The sequence below is a fragment of the Epinephelus moara genome, chromosome 7 (assembly GCF_006386435.1).
Source record: "Epinephelus moara isolate mb chromosome 7, YSFRI_EMoa_1.0, whole genome shotgun sequence".
In the NCBI taxonomy this organism is placed as follows: domain Eukaryota; kingdom Metazoa; phylum Chordata; class Actinopteri; order Perciformes; family Serranidae; genus Epinephelus; species Epinephelus moara.
The window spans coordinates 12,328,251-12,355,329 of record NC_065512.1 but is presented as its reverse complement, the minus strand read 5'-3'; the positions used below and the strand labels follow the sequence as shown (position 1 = coordinate 12,355,329).

The following is a 27,079-nucleotide window of genomic DNA, read 5'->3' as shown; positions in this document are numbered from 1 at the left end:
TCTGGTAAATGTGGGGAAACTGTTTGCAGAGGCAACGCTGCAGCAAGTTGCATTAAACTCCTGCTCTCAGCTTTACTTGCCTTGTCTTGTCTGACATCAAAGGCTGCGGTAATGACACGTCTCAAACATGCAAACAGCTCGGTCAGCACAGAGTGAGAAACAGCTCATTATCACCACCAGCCTCATGATATATATCTCTTTTTGACCCTGCCTGAATTTGCCGCTGGTGAATGACGATTGATGAGTCTTTGAATGTTTGGAGAGAGCACACACACACACACACACATGAACACTCACATACAGAGGGTCAGAGTGTGTTCCTATCTGAGGGGGGCAGTTATGTCAGACCTTCCTTGTATCAGTTCCTTCCAGTGTAATTAGACGGAGATTCCAGAGAGTGCGGTTCCGGAAGATTTGTGTCATTCCAAAGCCCCGACTCCAACGACAGCCTGGAGCCACCAGTGGCACGGCAGCACAATGCCGGAGCCTCACATCACAACCCCTCTCCCATGCAGCACAATGGCCGGCCCCGGGGCCTCAGTGCGCCAGTCTGGCCGGCTAAGGTTACCCCTCGGGCGGGCCAGGGGCTCCGCCGCAGACATGTCACTCACCTCCAGCGATTGCGCCCAGAGTAAACCTGTAGGCAGACTCCGCGGCCTGGAGCCAGATGGGCCGAGACGTTTCAGGACCATGCTGTATAGGAGAAAAAGACACCAGTGGTCAAATGAATCTGGAGAAAGACGGGGGCGGGGGATCAGAACACTAACCATGAATCGGCTGGCTATTAAACTATAGCGAACCAGATACATTGTGGAAAGAAAAATGCTATGGAGTACTCAACAACGGAAGAAGGACATGTCATATAATGTCTAATTCATCATCAGCCAGGATTAAATGTCACAGACAGACCAGCTGTGGTATAAATGACTGTGTGAACCTGGAGTTTCCACACATGCTACATGTGGGAGGCTACGTGCTAAAGGTCTTCATTTATTTTTACAACAAAGTATAATTTCTCTCTTATCTGCTTGATCTCTGGATTGGTGTTTGATGTTGAAAGCGGAGCCCCTTTTGTTTTCACTGTGGTGCAGGGGAACAGATTAGCCCCACAAGCCTTTTCCATGTACAGATAAGTATCTACATGAATATTACACAGTCCGAGTGAGACTCTGTTAAAGCATGTGTGTGTGCAGGTTGAGGCTGTGAGTAACTTGTCCCAGACCAGATGAGGAGGGAGCAGAGCAGATCAGTCTTTTCCTCTTCCCAGATGCTTCCACCGAGGGTTGCATGCTAACAAGATCGAGGTCTTGATCAAAGGGTTTAAACAATTAGCCTACTTCCACTAAAGGGCAGGCCTGAGAATTGCTGCATCCCCCCCGAAGGAATCAAATTCCAGACCTCTGAGTGTGAGTCCCAGGAGCATGAGTGGCCTGAAAGCTCTGACCACAGTCTGATATAGAGCCGTGTTATCCGGTGGAGGCAGGAACTATTTTGTTCTCCCACATCCACCTTGACTCTCGCCATTAGCAGACTTTGCTAAAGGCTTCTAAAACTCCTCAAGCCCCACACTGATAAAAGCCTCTTATTAGCGTCTCAGATGTGTGATTGCAGCTCATGTGTATGTGCGGCTATACTGAATAAAAGGGGGAGAGCCTTTCATGGAGAGGTGCAACGCAACAATCCATTCCTCTTCTATAACTATAATTGGTGTACTTTTATCTGGGAGTTAAAGTAATGCACTTCACAAGGGAAGAAAAACATGGGCACTCTGCTAATTCAGCAGCTGAACATTCTCCCTTTTTAGCTCCTTTCTGAGAAGGAAGCAGAGAGAGAAGAGGAAAAGGCTTTGATAAAAGGCAGGAGGATGTGAGGTGTATTAGAGGAGTCAATCAGGCTACCTGTCTCTGGGCTTCTGCTAGGTGGTATGGCATGGCACCTTCCTCCAACGGAGCTATCCTCTCGATGTCTGCATGGTTCAGCCGCCTTAACAAACAACAGCAGGGGAGGGAGGGAGTTAGGCCAGGAAAAAGCAGAGAGCCCCGCATCTCCTGCGAGCAGCAGCAAGTGATGTAAGATTTTCCACAGAACTTTTACTGGCATATAACTTGAAGTTACTGCAACTTTAATTTAGGCTTATATAAACAACAGACAAACAAAGCTGGATGAGTGCCTGTGGCCCAGCGAGTAAAATAAAGTGTTTTGTTACTAAATGTTTGAGACACAAATATTCCCCACTGGCCTGACGCATCATAAAGTCTGTATCCATGTTTTATGTTTGTCTTGTAAATCAGCCAGTGGAGCCACTGTTGTTAAACCGAATGAGCAATAACTTTATCTTTACAGCCAATAAACAGACCTGCAACGTATTTATTCCATTCATGGTGGAATAAAAAAATAACACGGTTTTGTGTAAATGTTTTCAATAGTCTTAGTGGATTTGAGGAGCTGCAGCAGAACCTACCACAGTGATGCATGGACAGTGGAAAAGTAGGGATAACTTAAATTTATAGAATCTGGGTGGATTTTGATTAATTTTTTTAACCACTGTCTAAGCATTCATTATTGTGTTTGTTTAGTGCCTTTTAATGTATGCCATTCTGGATTTTCCTAGAAAACAATGTATGAACTCATACAAAAGTAATCTCTGTGTGTGGCGGTGCATTTATCTCCAGAGACTCTGCCCTCTGCCTGTTTCTTATTTTCCTCTTATGTTGCTGTGTTTGGGATGTTCCTGGGCACAGCACAAGGTAAGATCAGGACTTTAAATCACAGACACAGCTCTAAAAAAAATGCAAATATAGCGAGGCGAAACATCAAGTGGACAAAGCTGAGGTTGGCTCTCACTTTCACTGGCAAACAGTGGTCAACAGTTCCTGCATAGTGTAACCTTTTAACTGTCCTTACCCCACATGCATGGTATCCTTTTCAGCTAGAACTGTGATTTATAGCGCCTTTACTGGAGTTTCCAGGAGCGCAAAATACATGAAAAATGACACATGCCTGCAGCAATTTATAAATCTTTAGTCACAATCACTCAAACTATTATTTTAAAACAGTTAAAGGTTGCAAAAAATATTTAGACATACAAATAGATTAGAAAAATATAAGAAATATTGATATGATTTTATTCTGAATTGTTTTGTGCCTTTTCTATTGAAAGTTTATGTATGCCTGTAAAAATATTAATAATTTACAGTTTGAAAATATATTTTAAATGTTCTATGGTCTACAGACATGTATGAGATGCTGCCCCACATCAGCAAGTTCAGTTGGTTTTCTCAGCATCTTCCTCATCTTCCACAATTTAAGTTATGTCACAGTAAACCACAATTACCACCTCACGGTGGTATACCTTCGCCAACCAATCAAGTTGCAGTTACAGTTCACATCCATGTCTGTCCAGACTCACATGTTGCCATTGATCGTGCTTCAAATATGGATGCTGCTGTACAGAAACTACAAACTCTAAAACGTGAATGCTTCACACTAAGGTTGCAGGGATCTGTTCATACCGTGTACATTTGCTTATCTATGACATTGAAAAAAATGCAACTGGAAGGAGTGCCTCACCTTGATTTTAGTTTTAGGGAAACTGTTTACACATATGTCCATTAAAAAATGATTTCAATTTAAATTACAGAAACAAAACGTTTGTTCAATGAAAGTCAACACCTTCTGTTATGAAAATCTTGTACCGCTGCAACCCCACTTCACACACATCTTCAACCTGGCAGCCAGTTTCAAGGTGGACACCCGAGATTAGTGTCACCAATTAAGTGTCTCCACTTCTGTTTCTGAGTTTTTACACTGACTAATGGCTAGAAAAGTGTTCTGCAGAACATTATGATGTCACAGTGCAGCTGACCTTTAACCTATTGGAAATAAAAATGTCATAAATTCATAACTTTATCCAATTAGACATTTCTGCAACATACAATTATGTCAAAATTAGTGCATAAAGGCTTGAGTCATGGCCAAAAATCACCAAAATCTAATCAATATATCGTTCACTTAAGGCAGGGGAGTCCAAACCTTTTTAAATGATGGGCCAGATTAGATTATGTGAAAATACCTGGGGGCCAGCTGCTTCTCTCATCAAATAGGTTATTAAAAAAACAACATCAAAAAAAATTGATGCATGTCTACAAACTGTGTGATAGTCCTACCATTGTGAGGTGAAGGGAAAAAATGTAAAGTGATCTTGCTTGATTTAAGGCCCACATATAACTAAGCACAAAAGTAAGGAAATTTGGAGTGGAGAGGATGGAATGGCCTGCCAGCAGTCCTGACCTCAACTTCACTGAACACTTGTGGGATCAGCTTGGGCATGCTGTTCGTGCCAGAGTGACCAACCCAACCTCGTTGGCTGACTTGGCTGAAATGCTGGTTGGAGAATGGGATGCCATTCCCACAGCAGTGTGTGACCAGGCTGGTGACCAGCATGAGGAGGAGGTGCCAGGCTGTTGTGGCTGCATATGGTTCTTCCACATGCTACTGAGGCTCCTGTTTGTTAAATGAATAAATTGTTAAATTGCCAATTTGTCTTGTTTCTTCAGACTTCAATCATCCAATCCACCAAATAAGAGTCAACAGCAAAAAAAAAAAAGCTGTTTGGCATTGGCAGAAGAGATCTGGCAAATTTCTCATGGGCACAACCCACATACCCAGCTCTGCTGCTCATCCCACAAATCCATGTTCCTTACAAATGTGGCACCATTTAAAAGGGAAATAAACAGGCTTTCCAACGGTACAAGTTTTATTGCCAAGAAGCATTGTTACAACAAAGAAATAATCTACCAAATACAAATTTCCTTACTATTTGTGCTTAGTTTAGTATATTCTGAAAGTCAAGCCAAGGGCTGTGTAAAATTGGACCGTGGGCCAGGATTGGCCCCTGACATGCCTGTCTTAAGGTGTCACTGAGATGTCACACTCATCAGGATGGGGGGGACAGAAAACCCAAAAGCATATTGCTTCCAGTTGGCCGGCTGTCACCAGTGTGGAGGCATAAAAAAACACGTTCAGTGTAGTCACAGATCGATAGATGGACTCTAGAGCGTTAAAACAGGTGACTCAGAATCTTACCCGGAGTGAGAGTGGAGACCAACGAGCTGGTACAGGATGTCAATCTCCATCGGAGTGATCTGACCAAACTTATTTGCAGCACGAACAAACTCCTCTACAAACGCAATAAAGAGAAGAAGAAATTAGATGAAGCAAACAGCAAACTTTAATCAATGGAGGCCTCAGTTATAATTAAAGTCAAACAGGAAGCTGAGGGGTTAGCCACGTCAGGTATTGTCTACAGCAGGCTACGATTAAATAGTATTTGCAAACACTGTTCCTTGTCTGTTTTAGAGTTATTGTGGATGCTTGCTGCTAAGCAGGATATTTAAGGAGATTACAAAGAAAGTATTTAAAACCATTAATGCTGTATGTGTGGGCAGTACACTGACTGAGCGTGCATTTTCTCAGCAGCGCCCTGTGTCACTCTTTTAAATGTGCTTTATATTTAGTTCTTTACGTTGCCTGCTGAGAAGGTCCATTACCATCAGGTGGTCTTTCTCAAAGTAAACCTGATGGTGGTTGTTGAAGGAGGGAAAGGACTTAGTTATTCACTTCCCCCACTAAGACCTTCTGTCAGGTCCAGGGATTGCAACCTTCAGTCACAAGCCTGCTTCTCTGATCTCAAGTGCTGCAATGATATACTTCCCTGCAACTGACAGGCGGCATGTGAGTGTTTGCTTTACCCTCAATCTTATCTGTTTTGTCGTACAAATAACAAGAATTATTTGCAAATACTATTCACCCAAAAAATTGTCTAGAAGGAGGAAAACCATGGGGAGGAAGTAGAGGAACTGTCTACGGTTTGCGTCTTAATAGGAAACACAATTAGGAGCAGATGTGGCTGACAGTACCACTATCAGTTACACAGGTCTACATGTAGGAGGTGATCTGATTACCAGGTTAAAAATGTTCATTTACCTTCGTAATATAGTGCTACAGTAAATGTTCCCTGTGTGTTCTCTCACACCACTCTGTCAAGAAAGTTAAGACATCATCGCACAGCTACATTTCATTTCACATATGAAACATGACTCATTGCAGTGAGCAGAGTGTTTCAGGTGTACCTTTGGTAACAAGTGTGTCTTTGTAAGTGCCAGCGAGCGTGCTGTAGATCTTGCGGACCAGCTCCATGTTGTTGAGGAGGGCGTTGAAGGCATTGAAGTAGGAGAAGCTCACCATGTGGGAGGTGCTGCCTCCTGCAGCCTGGAGAAAGATCCAGAGTCAGTCAGCTTCTATATGGGGCAGTCTCAATATGTTTCCTCTGTATGGGAGGGCTTCAGCTGAATATCATTATACTCTCTTAAAGGAGCCCCCCAAATCATTTGTGTATTAGTATCATTATTAAATTATACCTATTTGTATATCAATTACTCACCCCTTTGGGAAGAAAACGTTTTTCTTGCATGCCTCCACAGTGAACAAAGAATCCAAAAAGGGCAAACACTCTTCGTGAATTTAAGTCATCATTTAAGCCATGTTTAACAACAGAGAACTTTTAGCAAAACATCTGTTATAGATATATCCTTTATTCAACCAGGTAAAGACTTAGTTAAAATCTGCTTTTGAAGAGCAACCTAGCCAAGAGGGCAACATTACAACAATAAACACAAACAGACAAGTACAACTGTCACAAACCCCAAATGAGCAAGTACAGCATCCAGTTAAAAAGCAACATAAAAAGAACAGTTAAATATGTGTACAAATTTCTAAAACGATTTCAGTGAGAATTTTAGTAGCAATCGCACTGACCAAGATGCTACTTTCTCGATCCTTTATAGTTGACTTAAATTCCCCAATAGTAACTTTAACAAACTCTCACACAACTCATGCAGTATAATTTAAGTCTCATTCATCCAGTTGTATACTCAGTGCTTCCCAAACTCCTGCATTTTCGCTACAAAGTTAATATCTACAACACATCTGCATGATCACCAAAGATATTATGTGAAATGTTATTCTTTGTTTGCTCATTATGATTATCAAACACAATATGCAATGACAAAAAGGTTCTTGCTACCTACTGCTAAAAATAGTATGATACAGTAAACTGCTGTGCACAGAGCCGTGGTCATGTGGGATCCATTGCCAGTGCATATTGTTCAAGAGAACATTAAAGATTGTTTCAAAATGTTGTTACAACAGTATCTCCAAACATTTCAGGAACTGTAAGTGAATTGTGTTCGTTAATTATGGAAATGGTGTAAGAGTTAAATATATGTATGGGTGAAAGTAGAAATCCCTTTTGGAAAATAATGAGATATATTTTGAAACACCACATTTTCTTGGAATACGTGTGAAAGCACAGGATGGATAACCTATATATCAAGGTCAGCCAAAAAAGGATTTATGTTTATTAAAAATTACTATGTATTTGTATAAAGATCAAAGTCAAGTTTGCTATGAATTCTTATGGATTGTGATTGAATCATAAATTTGTGTTTAATTTTTGCTTCTTCTCCGTTTGACAAAAATGTACTCAATATCATTCAATATTAAACCAACAAGATGAGCTGTATTGTTTGTTGTGTTTATCTGTCGTGTTGTTGTAAGTGTGTATAAATGTATGTGTGTGCACCCTAGGAAGAAAAGTCAATGCTTATGCTGGAGCTCATGGGGATCCAAAGAAAGAAAGAGAGAAAATATTTTCACTATAACGATTTTAGCTGAAAATGGATGTGTTTGGGAAGTATTTAGTCTATGACTGGATAAATGAGACTTCGATTACACTGTACCAGTTGTGTGAGTTTGTAAACGACTGTTTTGATTTAGTTTTTCTATTGTTAAATGTGGCCCCTATGGCTTCAATTTATCAAGAATGTTTTTGGATTCTTCGTTCACAGTGAAGGCATGCCAGAAAACCAAAGTTTTCTCCACTAATTCAAGGTAACACAAGGTGAGAAATTAATATGAATGATTATTTGGGGGACAAACACTTAAGTAGTTACAGTATTTAAAGTTATGGAGAAACATCATGTTTCATTTATTTTGAGTCGTGTTTCAGGCCACCTGATGAATCTAAGTCCAATATTCTCTTTCTTTTAGCTCTCTTTTGGTCTCTACCAACTCCTGAGGGGAATTTTTGTCACTTTAGCTGCTAATGCTCCACTGTGTTCACCACCTAGTTGCTAACTGTCCCTGCCTGCTGCTGTGGAGGTAGAGTACAAAGGGTTTTTAGAGCCTTTTAGTTGACAACAGCTGCCTGCTGGGGCCAAAAAGGACGTTATGAGAGCACTGAGAGTGAACCAGTGCAGTTAAGTTATAGGCCAGACAGCTAAATAATGAGCTGTTGATGAGGAGTTCTGTATTATTAAAAAAAATTGATTACAGCTGCTTTAAAGGTGATGTATGTAACTCTAGAGAAAGATAGTTGATTGCTGAGTGTCATTCCCAGGTCGTCAATTACAATCACTTTGGGTTGGTGGTCGGACTGAACCACCAACCCAAAGCGTCGGTATTTCACAACCTGGAAATGATACTCAATCAACGATCTTTCTCCAGAGTTACATACAGCACTTTTAAATGTTACACAACTGGTGTTTAACTTTTTCTTAAACTCACTGAAACCAGGTTCTCCTCCACAAACGGAGTCAGCATGTGGTGTCTGATGGTGGCCATGATGTCGCTGAAGTCCAAGGCAGTGATGGCGCCACTTTTGTTCTTGTCTTTTTGTGCAAACGCCTGGCGGGCATGCTCAAACTGCAGCTCCTGCAGCAACACACACATAAAGAGGAGAGGAGGTCAAGCTGACAAAAGAGGCAAAGAATGTGTTCCTGTGATGAGGAGCATCGCATTACAAGAGAACGGAGAAACAGAACTTTAGACGATGAATGTGTAATAATGTCAGCGTTGGACAGATGTGAAAGTCATCAGATGTGACAGTGTCAGACACTGGCTTTTGTAATCACCACCGTCTCTCTGGAGACTAATGGAAACCATGTCCCGAGAAGTCTGATCCCGGAGCTGAGCCAAGCGGCTGGTGAGGCGGCCGGCAGGTGTGTCCGCAGGAAGATGATTCAATATGACAACCATGCAATCAGATGGGGATGCAGGGGGAGGCTGACCCCGGGTCAATGTCTGCTGTCAAAGCTCATCGCATACAACCAGAGGATCACAGAGAAACGTCACCGCCATATTCAGCTGTTGCTTCTTTTTTACACTCTGGTTCTGATAACCTAATCAGTGGATTGTTGCTGGAGATTAATTCTCACAATGTTTGCTGATTATATTGTTGAGAACTCATCATGATACTTTGTCGCTTCACAAACTTTTATACTTTTCAAGCCTAAAAGTGCTCTACTTTGTCTGAACTCACTCAAGTTTCGAGTTAAATACTGTAACAACCACAAGGTGGCAGATCCAAGACCGTTTGAAAAACAAATAAATCTGCACGTACATCTGCACTTTTTTGTATTTTAAGTAATATTCAGTTACAATAAATGAAATGTGCTTGGACATGACAGAATAAGAAACAATAAAAATGACTGATGTAAATGAAATCCTGCACATACAAGAGTCTTTGGTGTAGCGGTGGGAAGCCCTAGTCAAGTCTGATAAACCACAAAGTGCTCTGAGGGATCCCACACTGCAGCCCAGCCTGTCTAACTCTGGGACCACCCAGCCTCTGCCTAAGACCACAGCCCCTCGACTCCAAACTAGGTTTCTCCCTGACCGTGCTGCTGCTGCTGATTTAACAGCACAGAGGTCTCAGTGAGATACAGGCAACAGCCAATAAAGCAAAACAACAACGTTAAGTGTCTTAATGGCACACTGAGCTACCGCAAACCGCCAGAGCAGCTGAAGTGATGAAGCACTAAAGATGCTACTGCACACCACAACTCCATTATCTTAAGAGATCATGTGTGGCATGTAGTTCATGTTACGTCATTTCCATTTGTCCCTCAGCAGGAGGAAAATGCCTCGCCACGGGATGAGGGTGATCATTATGAATGGTCTCACATTCTATTGACGTGCACTTTCTAAGATGTCGGAGACAGAACAGAGAAATACATTTTGTGTGCTGTCGATATGTTTTGTACCATATCATGTTGCCTTTACACACAAATATGTTTATCTGCAGCTCTTCTTTTGAGCTGCTGAGGATCAATGAGTTTACACCATACTTAAACTATGCAAACTTCTAAATGCAGAAATACATATTTTATTTTCATTCAAATGACACACTAGGTTAATAAGCAACAAAAAAATGCATCTATCCTCACTTTCATTCTGTAAATGTTTTGGCCTCTACACTCTACTCTGTCTAACTTGGTTTAATTCTGGTCCAAGAGGCATCACATCTGTGTCACCAAGCAACATGTTGATATATATGAATGCTCTGCTAAAAAGGGGAAGACACCCTCCATAGCATCAAGTGGCAGTAACGTGCCACTTTGTTGTTTGAAAACAAGCAAAAGGAAGAGGAAGACTTTGCGTCAGAGGAAGTGCTATAGTCAGTGGGTTCATTATTGGCTGCGGTCTCTTTTGCCTAGGAAGGTTCCTAATTGGGTGAATGACCCTGAGATATCTAAGGGCAGCCATGATAAAAAAAATGCTAAGCAAAAGTTCTTTAATGCCGCCTTTCTTATCTCCTTCAGTACAGGATACATTAGACCAGCCTTAACCAAAGGAAAGGAGACAATGCCATTACCCAGTTTCTTGCGGCAGCAATGCACCATTCAGCCACTCTTTGGGGAATCAACTATATTGTCACATTCAGTAACACATCCACAGCCTGTATCAGCCATGACAACTTCAAAGCATAGGTTTTTGAGCTATTATATGCAGAGGGTTATAATCAGGGCCCAGTTCTTTAAAAAAAAAAAAATCACCCTGGAAATCCCATGTTTTGCTGTCCAGGATCAGATCATCCAATTTACTTCCATGCCAGCTTTTAAAATCAGATTTGGACTAGATCACCCTGATCCAGATACAAACTTTTAAAGATTACCAAATCTGGATAACCAGTGCTCTAAATGGGACTACAAACACACTGCAGTTATCACTTATTAACATGGGTGCAACCAAAGAGAACAAAACAGAGTTAAGATGAAAACTTTAAATATTTTTTGTCTGATATTGACAGCTTTTGGGGGGATCATTTTATGGGGGTAAAATCCTTTTTTTATTTACCTTACTGTGCTGCAGCACGGTGGTGCAGTGATAAGCACTGTCGCCTCACAGCAAGAGGGTTCTTGATTCAAACCCGTGGGGTGGGGGGGGTGTTGCATGTTCGCCCCGTGTCAGCGTGGGTTTTCTTTGAGTACTCCAGCTTCCTCCCACAATCCAAAGACATGCAGGTTAATTGGTGACTCTAAATTGCCCGTGAATGTGAGCATGAATGGCTGTGTGTCTCTATGTGTCAGCCCTGTGATAGACAGGCAACCTGTCCAGGGTGTACCCTACCTCTCGCCCAATGACAGCTGGGATAGGCTCCAGCATACCTGCTACCCCTAACAGGATATTCAGTAATAGGATGTACTGAAAGGCATAATAAATATCTTAATGTCTCCTTAACCTATATTATCACAGAAACTGTTAAACAAATCAAGTGCAAAATATAATAATGTATATTTCAACAGTTTAAAAGTTTCATGAAATTTTGTTCCTAAAATCTGACCTGAATCCACCATTCTGCTGGGATCAGGATAATCATGATTTTTTTATTTTTATTTTTTTATCAAAGGTGTCCATATCCTACTAAAAAATTTTGAACAACACACTGAAAGTTTGAAACCAAGACTGGGTTACATGATTTAATCCAATTTCAGAATCCTTTTATTCTTTTAAGCAACTCATGTCCAAGATTTGATCCAATCCGATAGCTAAAATCAGATCAGATTACTTCTGTACAGCTGGGCCCAGATCACAATCAGCATTAACCATAACATGGAAAATCTGTCTTTCAGGAAAAAAAAGGGATGTTTTTAGCCAGATGATGTTTTGTAATTCAACATGTTTGGAACTTACGAATGCTGATATGTACAGAAGTAGATTTGTAGGCCTGTCACAATACGCCTATCTTGCATAAATTTGACAATTATTTCCATATAATCATTATAATTAGGGGATTGTGACGAGAAATATGAGTGCACAGGAGGGTGAGCATGAGCAACCCTTCTCAGTGTGGCAACCGTTTTGTTTCACTATTGTGACTCGTTGCCAAGGTTCCTTTTTTAATTTAAAGTCCAACCTTTGTGATGAAGTTATAGTTTTCACCGGGCTGTCGACATCTACATGGCCTGCATGAAATAACACAGAAAGAACGCAAAGGGCGAATTATATAATTTGCGCTTTCTGAAGTCCATCTTCACAACATTGTACTTTCACCATGGCAGACCCATTTCAATAACATCTGCATAATTACGTAGCCTAGTGTAAATGCAGTCAGATTCTCATCTTCATGAATTCTCCTTCACACCTTTTCTTGACTTATGACTTTTGATCGAGGTCACAGAAGAGAGTTTAGGAAATGACACAGGACATAATTTTTTGACTATTTGACGGCAGCCAACATCTCAGTTTGGGGTTTGTTTTCATCTCAGCTCCAGATTCTTGTTTGCTTTTAATATAACTTGTATAAAGCAGCATTAAAACATTATTCCAGCATTTTGGTAAATACATTTATTTGCTGTCTTGCCAAGAGTTAGATGAAAAGATCAATACAAACTCTTAGACATGAGAGTGGTATCAATCTTCTCATCTAACTCCCAGCAGGATGGCGAATAAACATATTAAACTGCTTGTCTGTGATACTTGGAACAAGTTTGTCAAACAGCTCATAGATTCTGAAATAAAACCAGTGAAGATATAAATCAAATATATATACCTGAAGAAATTGGCTGAACTCTGTGTAGCTGAGGTTCTTGTTTCTTTCATGGCCAAAGTGTAGCCTGATGAACTCACAGTCCCAGTTGAAGGGAATGTGGTGATGAACTGTGGTCTGGCTGAAGATGTCACGAACATTCTCTGGAAGAGTGAGACATGAGGAGTGAGCCGTAACAAGAGACAGAGGGGAAAACATGCAAGATGAAATTGTAACATCCATCTCACATCCTCATTCCATTTGTAGAGAACCTCATTAAAGTAGAGGAAAGAGTCCATTTGGACTGCAGAGCTGAAAAGGCTTTTTGACAGTCCCACTCCTTTTACATTTCGAGAGTTTTGAGTCCATCCAGGAAATTTTCTGTATAAGCACTGCCCTCAATTTCAGCCGCCTTTATGGAGGCCCATTGCACAGACAGAGCACAGCAGCAGCTTCTTTGTATAACTCCATATCTCTTGGTTTATGACATGCTGGTTTCATTTCTCTGCTTGTCAGATGGAGCTGGTTATGATGTGATGTTCCACACAACTCGCTTGCGGTCCTGCCCTGAGATGAGACTTGCTGCTAGCATATGTATTACATCAAAAAAGACATGGCTACCGCTGTATTTATTGGCCACAAATGCTTTAGTAGGAATAGCACATGCAACCCACAATGTTTAATGTCACATGATACTGGAATTTCTAACTTTGATTCAATACCTTGAAATACATTGATATTCAATGCCATGCTCGATACCACTGAGAGAAATTGACATTGAGAGCATAACAAGGCTATAACATGTCAACGAAGACTTTTCCTCTCTTGGTTAGTAGCACAGAACAGCAGCATGACTGTAGTGAACATTAACAATAAAGCGAGCAAGCACAGCTGGTACTGGTGTATCCATACTGGAGAAAATGAGCACTGGAACCATTTCAAATATTCAGAATCAATATGTATCAACATTTATATTTTTGACAACACTAATTCAGACACATCTTTAATCATTCGATATTAGTTACTAAGTCCAACTTCAGCAACAAGACCTTAAATATGTCTCATTACCTGCATGAAATCAACATCTTCAGTCAACTTACTCTGACATTATGGTGTTTAACTACACTGTATGTACATAACATGACATTTTGTCCCTTGTAATTGAGCGTGAAGTACACCCCCACACCAGCATGCACCAGCATGTACATACCAAATGAGATGTTTCCTGTGCCAGTCTTGTCAAACAACTGAAAGGCAACTATGAACAGGGCATCCGGGGCACATAGAACTGATTCAAAGGCCAGAAACTCCTGGAAAGATATCAGTCTGTTTGGACAAGAAAGAAAGAGTGCTATCTGAATAAGGTATCTTTGACAAAATTACCATTTAAATAAATAAATACTGACAACACAGGACAGCAAGCAAGTGCAGTAATGTGATCCTACACCTCTTTTTCCAACGAAGCTTCAAAATTCATTCTTGACCTTGGAAACAGCATTTGACAAAACAATTTAACCAACAAGATCAAGTTAGCTGCTGTTCCAGGGCTTTCAACCATATCACATGATCTTCATCAGCAAATGGAGTAAATCAACAACAACTTTAAAGGAATATTTCACCCATAAAATGATCATTTATATCATCCAGTGTTACTTTGAATTCATGAGGAAAACTTTATTTTTCTCGCATGCCTCTTTAATGAATGGAAAATCCAAAAACGCAGAAAATTCTTGATGAAATACAGTCGTAGGTAAACTGAATTTAACAACCGCAAAACAACATCCATTTACGAACTCTCACACAACTTGTGCAGTATAATCCAGGTCTCACTCATCCAGTCGTTTCTTCAGTACTTCCCAAACACATGCATTTTTGCTAAAACCTTACTATTAACACATAAACACATAAACTTTGCAGGTGCACTACTCTGGGGTCTGCCCATTGGTCCGACAGCCCATTGGTCCAACATTCCATTGTTCCGACCATATTAAACCCATTGTTCCGAAATCCTGTTGTTCCGAAATCATCATGATGAACTCTGGTTAAGGTCTGGTTAGGTTTAGGCACAAAAACCACTTGGTTAGGGTTAGGAAAAGATCATGGTGTGGGTTAAAATGAAAAAGAAAGTGGCAAACACATAAGCCGTGAGCCTGCTTCGCCTTAAGCCTTTCCCAGCTGACCCAGAGCCGGTCGCGGTGCACCATCAAGGCAGAAATACGCCCGCCGGGAGCCATTCAGCACCGCGGAGAGCTCCCCACACAACCCGGACCCCAGAGTTAATAACAGAAGGTCATGGTGTTTCATTCTCTCCTCTCTATGACACTTGTATCTCGACCAGTAGCCTACTTTTGTTGCATTGCTGATCCTCTATGGTACACAAATACAGTATAGCCTAGTATGATCACATATCGGAACAACGGGACATCAGACTAATGAGAGGTCAGAACAACGAGAGGTCAGAACAATGCTACGGCACCCACTACTCTTCCGTGTGTGCGACAGTTTATGTCAAAGTCTTTTCAATATTACAAACTTGGAAATGTGGAGTGGAAATGCATGCATTTAAGGATCATTGAGCATATGACTGAATACATTATATTCAAAACACTTCCACATACGAGCAACACATATGGGCAAGAGTGCATGTTTGAACTTGTGTTTGAGTTTCTCCAGTTTTGGATTCTTCGTTGAAAATGGAGGCATGAGAGAACACGAGTAATGGATATACAAATTATCATGTTGTGGATGGGGTATTCCTCTAAGCTATGGGTGGGTAAGATAGAGAAAATCACATAATATTTTTGACCAAATACCTCAATATCGATATTGGAACAATATTGTAGATTATTGGTGCTTTCACAAAATGGTCACATAGTGAGATTTTTGATAAATATTCATCAATAATGTGGATAAAATGACCAAGAGGGTAAAGGCAAATAACAAAACAGCTAGAGCAGTCCAGTAAGAAAATGACATCACTTTACTGTAAAGCAGCCTTAAAACTAGAAAAAGACAACACTTACGATATTACGATATCCAAAATATTATCGTGTATCTAGTCTCATATAATATCGATATAATATCAATATATTGCCCAGCCCTACTTTAAGCCTAAACGTGCACATATTTCCATGTTTATTTCTTCCATTTTTTAGCTGCTCATGAGACACAGTCGAGGTCCAACTGCTGCTTTGTGCTCTAAATAAAGGTGAATACATCTGAAGGCAGGATCAGGTGCATCAGATATATTTTGTCTTATCTTATCAGTGGATTTTAAATTGATCAGCTGCAGGTGTAAAACTGACTGATAAGACACATATTTACTCTGCAAACATCATTGAGATTAATCATTAACAGCCTCTTTGGCACATGCTACACACGTTGGTGGCACAGAGCTCCAGTGAATCTGAAGAATATTTAATCAACAGAGTGCAACAGGTGGGACACTGGGAAGATTATACACAGATTAAAGGTGTCAAAGTGGCATTAAAGGTTAATTGCTGCTTGATCATTTGACATCCAGATGGGGTACATAGTTTGTTTTGTGGTAAATATCCTTAAAAGCTAAATTTATATGGTTCTAAATTGATGGAAGTTAAGGGGGTGAATGAGATTTTACAGTCTGGCAAAAGCACCAGTTTATTAGTGCCATAAAATGTACAGGAATTTGTGACACAAGTTCAGGAATCAACAGTGACGACATAATGTCAGTTCATTAAACACAACATCATGCTCACATAACAGCTAACAACGCACGTTAGTTAGGACTGACATGCTGTCATCTTCTGTAATAAAGCTAATTCATGTACTGCAGTATTGTAATGACAGCATGTAATCTGCAAATTCCAGTTTCACTTGGTTCCTACATTGCTCTCAGGACGACACACTAGGACAAGTAATATTTACTTTTATATACACTGACGTAACAGCGGCTGTTGCAGAAATACCAGGATTATGGAAAAATCATGTTGTTTACCAAATGAAATTAAGAAATATCACAGTCAATGTACAAAGAAACACCAAGAGGCTATTTTAGACCAAAACAATTTATTACAGCCGACACTGAGAATTTAAGCGCAAGTAAACCTTCACCCAGAAATTTTCAAAATGAGTTCTACAAAACATTTGTTGAGGAAATACAGACATAAACATGTATTAACACACCTCTGAGTTGACAGAGGACTTCCACAGAGCTTTGCTTACACCACTGTAGGCACTCACCCATCTTTAGTAGTGTCAGCCACTCCAGCTATCAGGTCCACAGTTTTGGGATTGTACTGCGGCTGTGCATGCAGACCCAGGTAACTCTGTACAAAGTCCCTAGGAGTCATGTAATGCTCCCCATCCTCCACCACGCTGGCATACTGCATGGGAGACACAGACAGAGCTGTAAACAACATGGACGTCTCGTAACATACGAGGATTTAGATGAGAAATCCATAGGGTAGAATTTCCATTGTGTGCATAAGAAAGAAAATGATGTGGAGCGCTGAATGCAAAGAGAGAGGAAAAACAACCCATAGGTGATAAATCAACAAGTCTGTTTTTGCTGCAGCTCTCTCGATTGGTATCTCTTTTCTTTGTGATAATGAGGTGTTTGTGTTTCTATACCAGCACATATGGGTCTCAGTTTACTGGCACGACACAGTGTTTTAAATTTATCCAATGCTTTCTGCATCCTATCATGATAACATGTATTGACAAGCGTCAGTGTCTTTCACAGCATTGTCATTCTGTGGCTCTATTGAAGAGAGATACATGTGTCCTTGCATTCAATCTGACCATATACATCTCATTAACAGACGGAGTGACACAACTACATTGAAAAACATATAAGACACACAATATTGATGGTGCAAGCTGTGTCGTACATTTTAATAAATATGTCCTGCATTACATTATATGTTTATTGTTTTGGTGATGGGAGAACAGTGTATAACAGTGTATTAACTTTTATTTATTCAGAGGATTACTGCTCAGAGCCAGGCTATCTTTTTCAGGAACACCTTGTTCAGAGTCATACAGTTACACACAGTCGCACCTGGAAGCTGCCCAGTACAATCTGCTGGCTCCACTGGAGCAATTTGGGGTTCAGGGTCTTGTTGGAGGGCACCTCTGGCTTTTTAAGTTTTTCCACACATAAAAACCTGTCAACAAGGGGGTTAAACCGGGGCCCACTGATCACAAGACCACTCCTCTGACCTTTAGGCCAACACTACTAAAAAATTTGGGGGTAATACGGATAGAATCCCCTATTATGCCATAAGATACATTGAGATACTACATTTTTTAGGAAATTACCCATTTATGGATACAGTTAGCATATAGGAGTGATTCTTTTTCAGCTAATTAAGTGATTTAAATGCCAAGGTGCTTTATCACATTAAAGGGACAGCTCACCCCAAAATCAAAAATACATATTCTTCCTCTCGCCTGTACACAGTTATTAAGTCTAGATTGTTTTGGTGTGAGGTGCAGAAGTGTTGGAGATATTGGCCATTGAGATGTCTGCCTTCTCTCTAATATAATTGAACTAGATGGCACTCAGCTTGTGGTGCCCAAAGCGCCAAAAAATACATACGAAAAACTTAAAAGCAATGTGTCTTTCCAGAAATCATGACCCAGTTACTCAAAATAATCTGCAGACTTTGATGTGTACAGTTTCATTAGGGAACTATTTTCTTACTACTGACATAAACCCGCCAACCAGATCACCGTGCTGATCCTCCTGAAGCAAAGAGGATTTCAAGAGTTTCACTGAGCTAGGTAACGTTACAGCTCAGCTGAGGAGGACATTATTAATGTTTACATCTCATGCTGTCACAAAAATGAGCCTCTCGTCCATGAGTAGATGGACGCTTCTTTCTGCACGGTGATACGGCAGGTGTAGTTCAGTATAAAGAAATTAGTTCCAACATGAAACTGCTCACAACAAGGTCTGTGGATTATCTTGATCAACCCAGTCATGATTTCTGTAACAAGACATTGCTGTTGAGTTTTTCTAATGCATATTTTGGCACTTTAAGCACCACAAGCTGAGTGTCTTCCATTATATTAGAAAGAAGGCAGATTAGCTCCAACACTCTGAAACTCACACCAAGACAATCTAGACTGATAAACAGCACTACAGGTAAGAAATAAAATACAGATTTTTTGATTTGGGGTTGAACCGTTCCTTTAATATAAAAATCCTAAGAGTCTAATATGAAGGTGACCTGCTCACTGATTTGTGATGACCTGAAACACCCAGACACCGTAGCTCCTGTCTTAAAGGGACACCTCCACATAAACTGTACAGCAACATATCTGACAGTGAACAAATTTCAGTCGTCTCACATACCGTCATGACACCCAAACCAAATTGGAATTGATAAATGCATAACGCACCGTGGCAATCCCTCAATCAATAACAATCAACTTGCAAGCGTTGTGTTGCGACTGTGTTTCACTCGACTGAGGCAAAAACATGCACAGCCAACACAGCGCTGTGCTAAACCTGAAATCTCAGTTGGGCTTTAAGACGTAAGGTCATTTATAGAGCCTGGGTTGGGTTTCAAGTTGGAACAGAGATAGCTCCGGGAACACAAGCGCCACATGAACTGGCAACAGAAAGGCCACGCTCATGGGTGCGAGCCAAGCCCAGATAGAGAGAGCATGAGATAAACAGAGAAAGAGTGTGGGAGGAGACCTTCACGCCAAGTGTTCTCAGGGCTACAATTCAATGCACTCTGCTGAATTAATGTTTTAAGTGAAAATATTAATTCCAAGCAATTTATTGCCACATTACATCCATCACATGATTGTGTATCCATTTACCCTCACAGTGGGCCTCAAGTAGTTCTTAATCAAATTATACAGGCAGTCAGAATGAGCTTCCAGTAATTAACTCTTCCACCTGAATATGCATTACAAATTAAGACGCCCTCTTATAGTGGAGTCAAGAGATGTGGAGGGAACATAAGGCGACTTGCACATTAAACAGAGTCACCACTTTCAGGAACAAGTTTACACTCCAAACACGACATGTGTGTGCAAACAAGACTACACAGTAATGGCAGGGATTTGTTTCTTTGACGGGTAGCGGACAGAGCAAGATGAGAAATCCAATGACATGCTAAAGATCAAAACGCACGTGAAGTCAAAGCGAGGGGGGGGACCCTCTGTTGAAGCAGATCCAAAATTAGTCGAAGTATGTGTGTGACCTTTACTGAACTTTCTATCCCAATGGACAGCAGACAGAAACTACTCACTGACTGCAACACGTTAGTAGACTTATAACACACACTTTCTGTATATAACTGTGTTGTTGCAGTGTTGGTGAAAGCTCCAAATGTGTTTGGTGTCTGTGAGTGACAGTCTTACCTTCAGAAAAATTGTCTTCAAGTCATTGGGGTTGGCTCTTTTTGTTTCTTGCACCTATAACACACAAGTTGGATATGCTATAAAGAAAACCCAGAGTCAGATCATCACAGTGGTGCCAACAGTTACAGGACATTATGCCATATGTTCAATCTGGTGATAAATCTGAAGTTCAGGCTGCTGTTGTTTAGCTTTGATTTTTAGGATCGATCACATACGACTGTAACAACAACAACACTCTGCATGTCAAAAAAAGCGCAAGTAAAACCGCTTCAGGGTACATCTCTCAAACACAAATGCAACAGAGGAAATAAATTACAGTTGTCCCTGCGAGGCCGGCAGAGATGAGCCTATGCAAAGATGCAGAAATACACGCATGGGGGACTCCGCTGCGTTTAAGACAAGAGCTTTAAAGCCACGCGTCCGCACAGACATGCTGTCCTCCGCGTCCGACCGCCGCTTTACTGCTTTTTAAAATTAATATCTGATAAGAAATATTGACGGAGTCACCTTGACCGCCATGCTGGGTGTGACGTCAGCTGCAGTGGACTAGCGCAGGCGCTGGGCAGGAGGATGGCAGCGGGCATGACAGGAGGACCGCCGAGGTCTGAGACACCAAATACGTATTTAGCCGTGTTATTGTCCCGTTGTGTTTGCAGCAGGGCGGCGTGACGGCCGAGGAGTCGCCGGGAGACGAGCTCCAGACAGAGAGGCGTTGGTCAGGAGAAGTGTACAGCGTTTCCTCTCTGCACGGGTCAGACGAGGACACTGATCAGTATGCCTGCAGACAATAACCAGGACAGCAGAATATACAGTGCACAGGATGTGTACACTGAATGTGTGATGAGTGATGTCATGGTAAAAAAAGTTTAATTTTTAAAAAGCCACTATTATATTTAGCTTCAGGAAACGAACTGTGTAATAGAGCTGCAGATCATATTTCCATCAGATTTATTTCCCCACCCCTTACAGAAGAAAATGACACATGATTGAACATGAACACGTTTTTTTTCTGTAAGAGATTTTTTTTTTTGTCCATAAAATTTCACAAAATAATGAAACTGTATTATTATTATTATTATTATTAAAATACAAGGCGGGTATTTTTTAAAATATGAGGGTCCAGTACATGATGAAAAATTAACAAATAAGTCTAGCAAGAAAGAGAAGAAAACAAACTAATGAACAAAACCATGTCACATATATGTCCTCATACATCACTTTACAGGGTCACATAATCACAGAGCAAGTTGATAATTATGTTGGCTTATCTTCCATTTTGATATGAGTCCATAACCAGTCCCAAGGAGAATAAGTTGCCATAGTCATAACTGACATCTTCAGATTGCTTGTATTGTCTGACCAGCAGTTCAATAGACAAGTTAGTTCAACACTACAACCAAAATATGTGTCATCCCTTAAAATAGGGTTCATTTATTTATTTATTTATGTTTTGTATAATTAAATCACATTGTTCCAGAGGTGTGACCACATCCATATTTGGCAATGCATTAGTAAGTCTCAAGTCTTTGCGCTTAAGCTCCAAATCCCTAAACAAGTTCTCACCAAATGTAATACCAATTTTAACAACAGAGTAACAATACAATAAATTTACAGAAACAATGCATGCTTTTTAAAAGCTGTTTTTATTTGTTTAAACAACTTTGTTGGAAGTTGTCTGTGTTATTCATTTTGCAGTTCATTTTGTGTTAACCACCCAGTAGTTTTTCTATAGGAACAAAATGATTGCATTACTTTTAACAACTGGCGCTCAGCAACATAATGTTAGTTGTTCATGGTTTTTCCTCCTGCAGCTTGACTGGATGTGGTCGGATTGGTTCAAACAAAGTGGATCTGGGAATATAAGTGTCAATTTAATGGGAATTAGTAGTGTTAATGTTGATTCAGAAAATGACAAGAAATGGCTTGATTCGTGGCACACTTTTTAAATAACATAATTTTAAATATTTTGGTGAGGAGGAAGGTGTCAAGTATTTTCAAGTCAAAAGGCTAAAGTCCAAGTGACACCAAAAGTCATTTGTGTTTAGTCCAAGTGCAGTAGCAAGTCTGTTTTTTTAATGTGTCAAACTGAGTCTAAAGCAGGGGTAGGCAAGAACCACATGCGGCTCTTGAGCCCCTCTCCAGTGGCTCTATGCGGCTTTTGCAAAAAATTACATCAAAATGAATAACTTGTGTTTTTAACATTTTAATTTTATTTTTTCATTGCTGTTGGCCAAAAGTGATTCTTACATTTTCCAGTTGTTAAAAGGTGTAACCTATACACTCAACAAAAAAAAAAAAAAAGAGTTTTAATACTTCCTCAACTAAAGTGTGCGTCATACGTCTATGACCTGGTCCCTTCTCCTAAATTTTGGTGACCTAAATAGCGGTGGCTAGTTAGCAGTGGAGTCTCCCTCGCTAGGCTAGCTATAGTTTCCAAATCCAAAAAAGAAAAATTCTCAGAGGAAAACAGAGAACCGGGTGGCACGGTGGTGTGGTGGTTAGCACTGTCGCCTCACAGCAAGAGGGTTGCCGGCTCGATCCCGGGTGTGGGAGCCCTTCTGTGCGGAGTATGCATGTTCTCCCCGTGTCAGCGTGGGTTCTCTCCGGGCACTCCGGCTTCCTCCCACAGTTTGGGGACTAGGTTAACTGATAACTCTAAATTGTCCGTAGGTGTGAATGTGAGCGTGAATGGTTGTTTGTCTCTATGTGTCAGCCCTGCGATAGTCTGGCAACCTGTCCAGGGTGTACCCTGCCTCTCGCCCGATGTCAGCTGGGATAGGCTCCAGCCCCCCCGCGACCCTCAAGAGGATGAAGCGGTTAGAAGATGAATGAATGAATGAATGAATGAAAACAGAGAACCTAATAGAGAGTGGACAGATTTTTTTGCTTTCGCCGCCAACACTGCAATGTTTAAGTACAAAATAATCATAAATAGTCCACTGCAGAGTAGCCACCTCGTGCTAAAACATATTAATGAATGCTCATTTACAACTATGAGTAATACTGACAGGCTAATTAAGACCTAACAGGCCGTGCTATCTTTATTATAAAGCACAAATATGTATTGCAGCTCCAGACAAAAAAAAAAAAAAAAACATGCTAAAAATGGCTCTTTTTCAACTCTGTTCTGTTCCTCTCATTTTGTTGTGGACACAAAATATGTTGAAAATTAGTTTTGCTGGATCAGGCCAGCAGTATTTTAAATTAAAAAGGTTTTAAATTGTACTAAAGTTGGAGGAATTTCATTAACTCAAACTCTGTTTTTATACTACATGGTTCACATTTTTTCAATAACAGCCTGTTACTCATATAGTAGGTTTCAATTTAAGTGGCGGGGTATGCCATTCCCTGCAGGATTCAAATTGCCACTACAACCACAGGGGACTCACAGGAGACTGTGCAGCATAATCCAGGATTACTTTATCTTAATGATATCAGCCTCACTGTTAACTGTTCACTTTCCCAGTGCCATATCACATCACAGAGGTAAGCACTGACTTCTCGGGTGTTGCCAATTTTACCTGGACTGAAATATTAAGGATGAACTCAAGCATCCAAATGTGAAACTTCAATATAGTAATCTAGCCACAGGCCACATGAGGCCCAAGAAGACTGCCAGGACTGACTCATGATTTATGAGCTGACTTTTGTAAGTAACCCCATAATCTGTTTATTACAGCTATCAGATGAATGTAGTGGACCTTAATGCACCATATTTCTGTTTGAGACAGTCTCACAGTACAAAATACTAAATGTGCATGACGCAAAGAGTCAGTGTAGTTTGTTACTTTCTCTGTTTACAAATTTTGGCTGTTACTTTTAACCCTGCAACACTTACTTAATCTGACCACATCATGGGCTCACCTGTGAAATGTGGAAGTGACAGTGGTGTCTTTTCTTCTCTGTGTTGAGTCACTCTCCTCTCATTACACAACATTCAAAACCACCAACCATATAATAAATGGCCAAAGCGCTCCAACACCTGAGCTACTGCTGCTTACCTGCATGTGACACATCCATGCCACTGATGGAGCCAATTCAGACAAACACTCCTGAATTTTGTAGAACGCGTCCACCAGATGACTGACTGCAACAAACACAGCAACACTGTGTTTCCTTCCTCTGTTGTGGGATAGTCTCATTCCCTGCATTTGAAGAGAGAGAGAAAAAAAGTCCAAACGACTGTAGTTTGAAGTTCAGAGATCAAGCAGCATGTTTTGCCTCCATGCAGTCACAATTTGTTGCCTAAGGGTCGTAAAAGGTATGGTATTGTTCAGGAAAGGGATAATCTAGTGCTGACAGTGTGGCAGAGGTAAAATTACAGTGGCTTAAACATGACTGGGTAGGTCATTCACTGATGCACCTGGAGGACAGAATAGCTGAGGCCGGGATGATAGCACAGCATTACCCGGGCACAGAGGGTTGTTCACAATTGCACTTTCCCCTGGAGAGTCAATTTCTGTTTATTTTATCGAGATGTCCCAGTAATCTAACCTAACCACTGTCTGAATGAAAAGTTTCTTTACTCTCACTAACTTGTGCAAATGAGGTGGGGATTGTATCCAAAATGTGTTGTTTAGCCCACATTTGTGTAACAAAACAAACTCATTTCACTCATTTTAAACCTAACAAATGATCACCCTGACTCAGCAAAAAATGATTTTCACTGTAGTAGTTGTACTCTCCTGCATAAAGCAAACACAATACGACAAATTGACAAATAAAATGTCACTCAGATTTGTTATTCTGTACTTTAGGCACCAAACTTATCTGCAGCTTAACTACACCTTTTACTCAATGATATTTTGTCTTTCTGTGACCACAATATCTTTTTTTTTTTTTTCTTTCCATTTAATACTGAATATTTCTGTACTTTGTCTCCTTATTTTTCAAAGTTTATTTGTTAGCCTTATAAATCTGAATTGATTGTGATTATTGAAAGCAGTGGAACTCTTGTACAAGCCCATTGGGCTCTGTTCCCTCCTTGCACCATTTATGGTAATGTGTGCTAAATAAATAAACCTAATATGCCCCTCGCCTTAAGGGTTATTTGATGCCCAAACATGATAAAGCCAAACTATGAATGGAATTTTAAGTCTGATAGTGATATTGGAAAATTTTGAAGAGTCCATTGAATGTGGTTATTAAAGAATTGTGATCAAGATATGTAAAGAGTGTGACATTTTATAGTGATAAATAAACAAACGTGTCAGTGCTTGCAAAACTTCAATCAAACTTTGCCTGGTCAGTGCAAAACTGGTTGAGCTCTACAGCACAACCATAAAATCCTTTAATGATGTGTTAGTTACCAGAAAAAGAAAGAAAAAAAAAACACTGGTGGTGAACATTTGGCAGATATGTTCCATGTAGACATTTCATGGTTATAGTGGAGAACTTTTGACAGATATTTTTAAAAAAAGACATTTTAGTTAAGAACTTTGGTCTCCCACACAGAGTATTATAGTTAGCATTAACTTGTATTACCAATTATATAATGTCTGAGTTATGACATTAAATGAAGCTAGGCTTACATATGTAGCACAGCTACTAACTTGTTTTAATATATAGGCAGATTTTTTTTTACACAGTAGCAAGGGGGCCATAACTGGAAGCATTAATGTTAAGTGGCTTAGTTGGTTTGTGTTTGATGGTGATGATGTGTTTGAAGATGATAGAAAATATGGCTGAGCAATATGGAGAAAATCAAATAGCACAATATTTTTGACCAGATACCTCAATATTAATATTGCTGCAATATTGTAGGGTTGACTATTGGTGCTGTCACAGAATACTTACACAATGACATTTTTGATAAATAATCATCAGCAATGTGGATATAATGACTAAGTTGGCAATGGCACATGATAGAACAGCTACAACAGCCTGGTAAATTCTGAAAATTACATCACTTCACTGTAATGTAGGCTTTAAAAGCACGAAAAGACAACACTTACAATATTACATCCAAAAACTAAAACAATAAGTAGTTTTATATCACAGTAATCAATGTAATATATGTTGCCCAGCCTTGATAGAAACGCCAATATTTCTCTAGTTCTAATGTTTTTCTTTATCAGAACCATGTTAGTGAATCAATTTAAGAATCCAGAGAGATTGTAAAGCCTATTTAATCCATTTAAGATGTTGATATTTCAACTAACAGTGCTAACAGTGTGATAATGTTGATCAATTACTTGTGTAAATCATGTACAAAGCAAAAATACAAAATATTTGCTGTTTTTTCTCTCTATTTTCTCTAATATCATAGTTTCTGGCATGTCTGTTTCTTGTTCGTCCAACATGTAGCTACACAATATATTTGCAATAAGTAAAATATCAGCTTATATACACAGCCTGACAATTTGTAAGGCCAACGCTGGTAGACTTAAATTTCTGCTCTAGGAAATTGTAATAGGCATTTGTTGTCTTTCTTTGTGAGTTTATAGACTTAACAGTTAGCAAGCTAAGCTAATCAATCAAGCTACCCATCAAAAATACCCCCTAACTCATGCTAACATTTGCTATACTACCTTAATATAATTCATTTCTGTTTGTAAACAGGGATATTTCACGTTTAACTTACCTTCCTTTGTGTTCAGTAATTCTGTGTTCAAAATTAAAAACAGTTATTTCACATTATGGAGTTAATGAGACAGTCACAATTTTAAAATTCTTTAAATTAAGCCTTAACTTTTATGGAATAATTTTACGTAAAAATATTCTTAAATCAATTTATGTAAAACCTTCTAGTTTTAAATAACCGTGGTTTAGCTCGTTTTAATAAAACAAACAATATAACAATATCAAGAAACCGACCAAGAGCAGCCGTTAAGAAAAAACACTACATCC

General features: G+C 39.9%; 1 protein-coding gene across 2 annotated transcripts in view; it reads right to left on the bottom strand.

Annotated features, from left to right (window-relative positions):
• Positions 1 to 26,946, bottom strand: part of LOC126392896 (electrogenic aspartate/glutamate antiporter SLC25A12, mitochondrial-like) — a 37,395-nt gene extending 10,449 nt beyond the window's left edge. The window contains exons 1-12 of one of the 2 annotated variants that reach the window (XM_050048611.1): positions 26,814 to 26,946; positions 24,232 to 24,375; positions 20,738 to 20,973; positions 20,231 to 20,284; positions 17,090 to 17,232; positions 14,079 to 14,194; positions 12,893 to 13,032; positions 8,626 to 8,772; positions 6,132 to 6,270; positions 5,086 to 5,179; positions 1,899 to 1,983; positions 612 to 693 (exon numbers count right to left, since the gene is read on the bottom strand). In XM_050048611.1, coding sequence (XP_049904568.1) covers positions 612 to 693; positions 1,899 to 1,983; positions 5,086 to 5,179; positions 6,132 to 6,270; positions 8,626 to 8,772; positions 12,893 to 13,032; positions 14,079 to 14,194; positions 17,090 to 17,232; positions 20,231 to 20,284; positions 20,738 to 20,749 — 1,012 coding nt within the window. In that variant the 5' untranslated portion in view covers positions 20,750 to 20,973; positions 24,232 to 24,375; positions 26,814 to 26,946. Of the gene's footprint in view, positions 1 to 611; positions 694 to 1,898; positions 1,984 to 5,085; positions 5,180 to 6,131; positions 6,271 to 8,625; positions 8,773 to 12,892; positions 13,033 to 14,078; positions 14,195 to 17,089; positions 17,233 to 20,230; positions 20,285 to 20,546; positions 20,697 to 20,737; positions 20,974 to 24,231; positions 24,376 to 26,813 lie in introns of those variants that run through there. The other variant, XM_050048612.1, reaches the window with a different exon arrangement.
• Between the last annotated feature and the right edge of the window lie 133 nt (positions 26,947 to 27,079).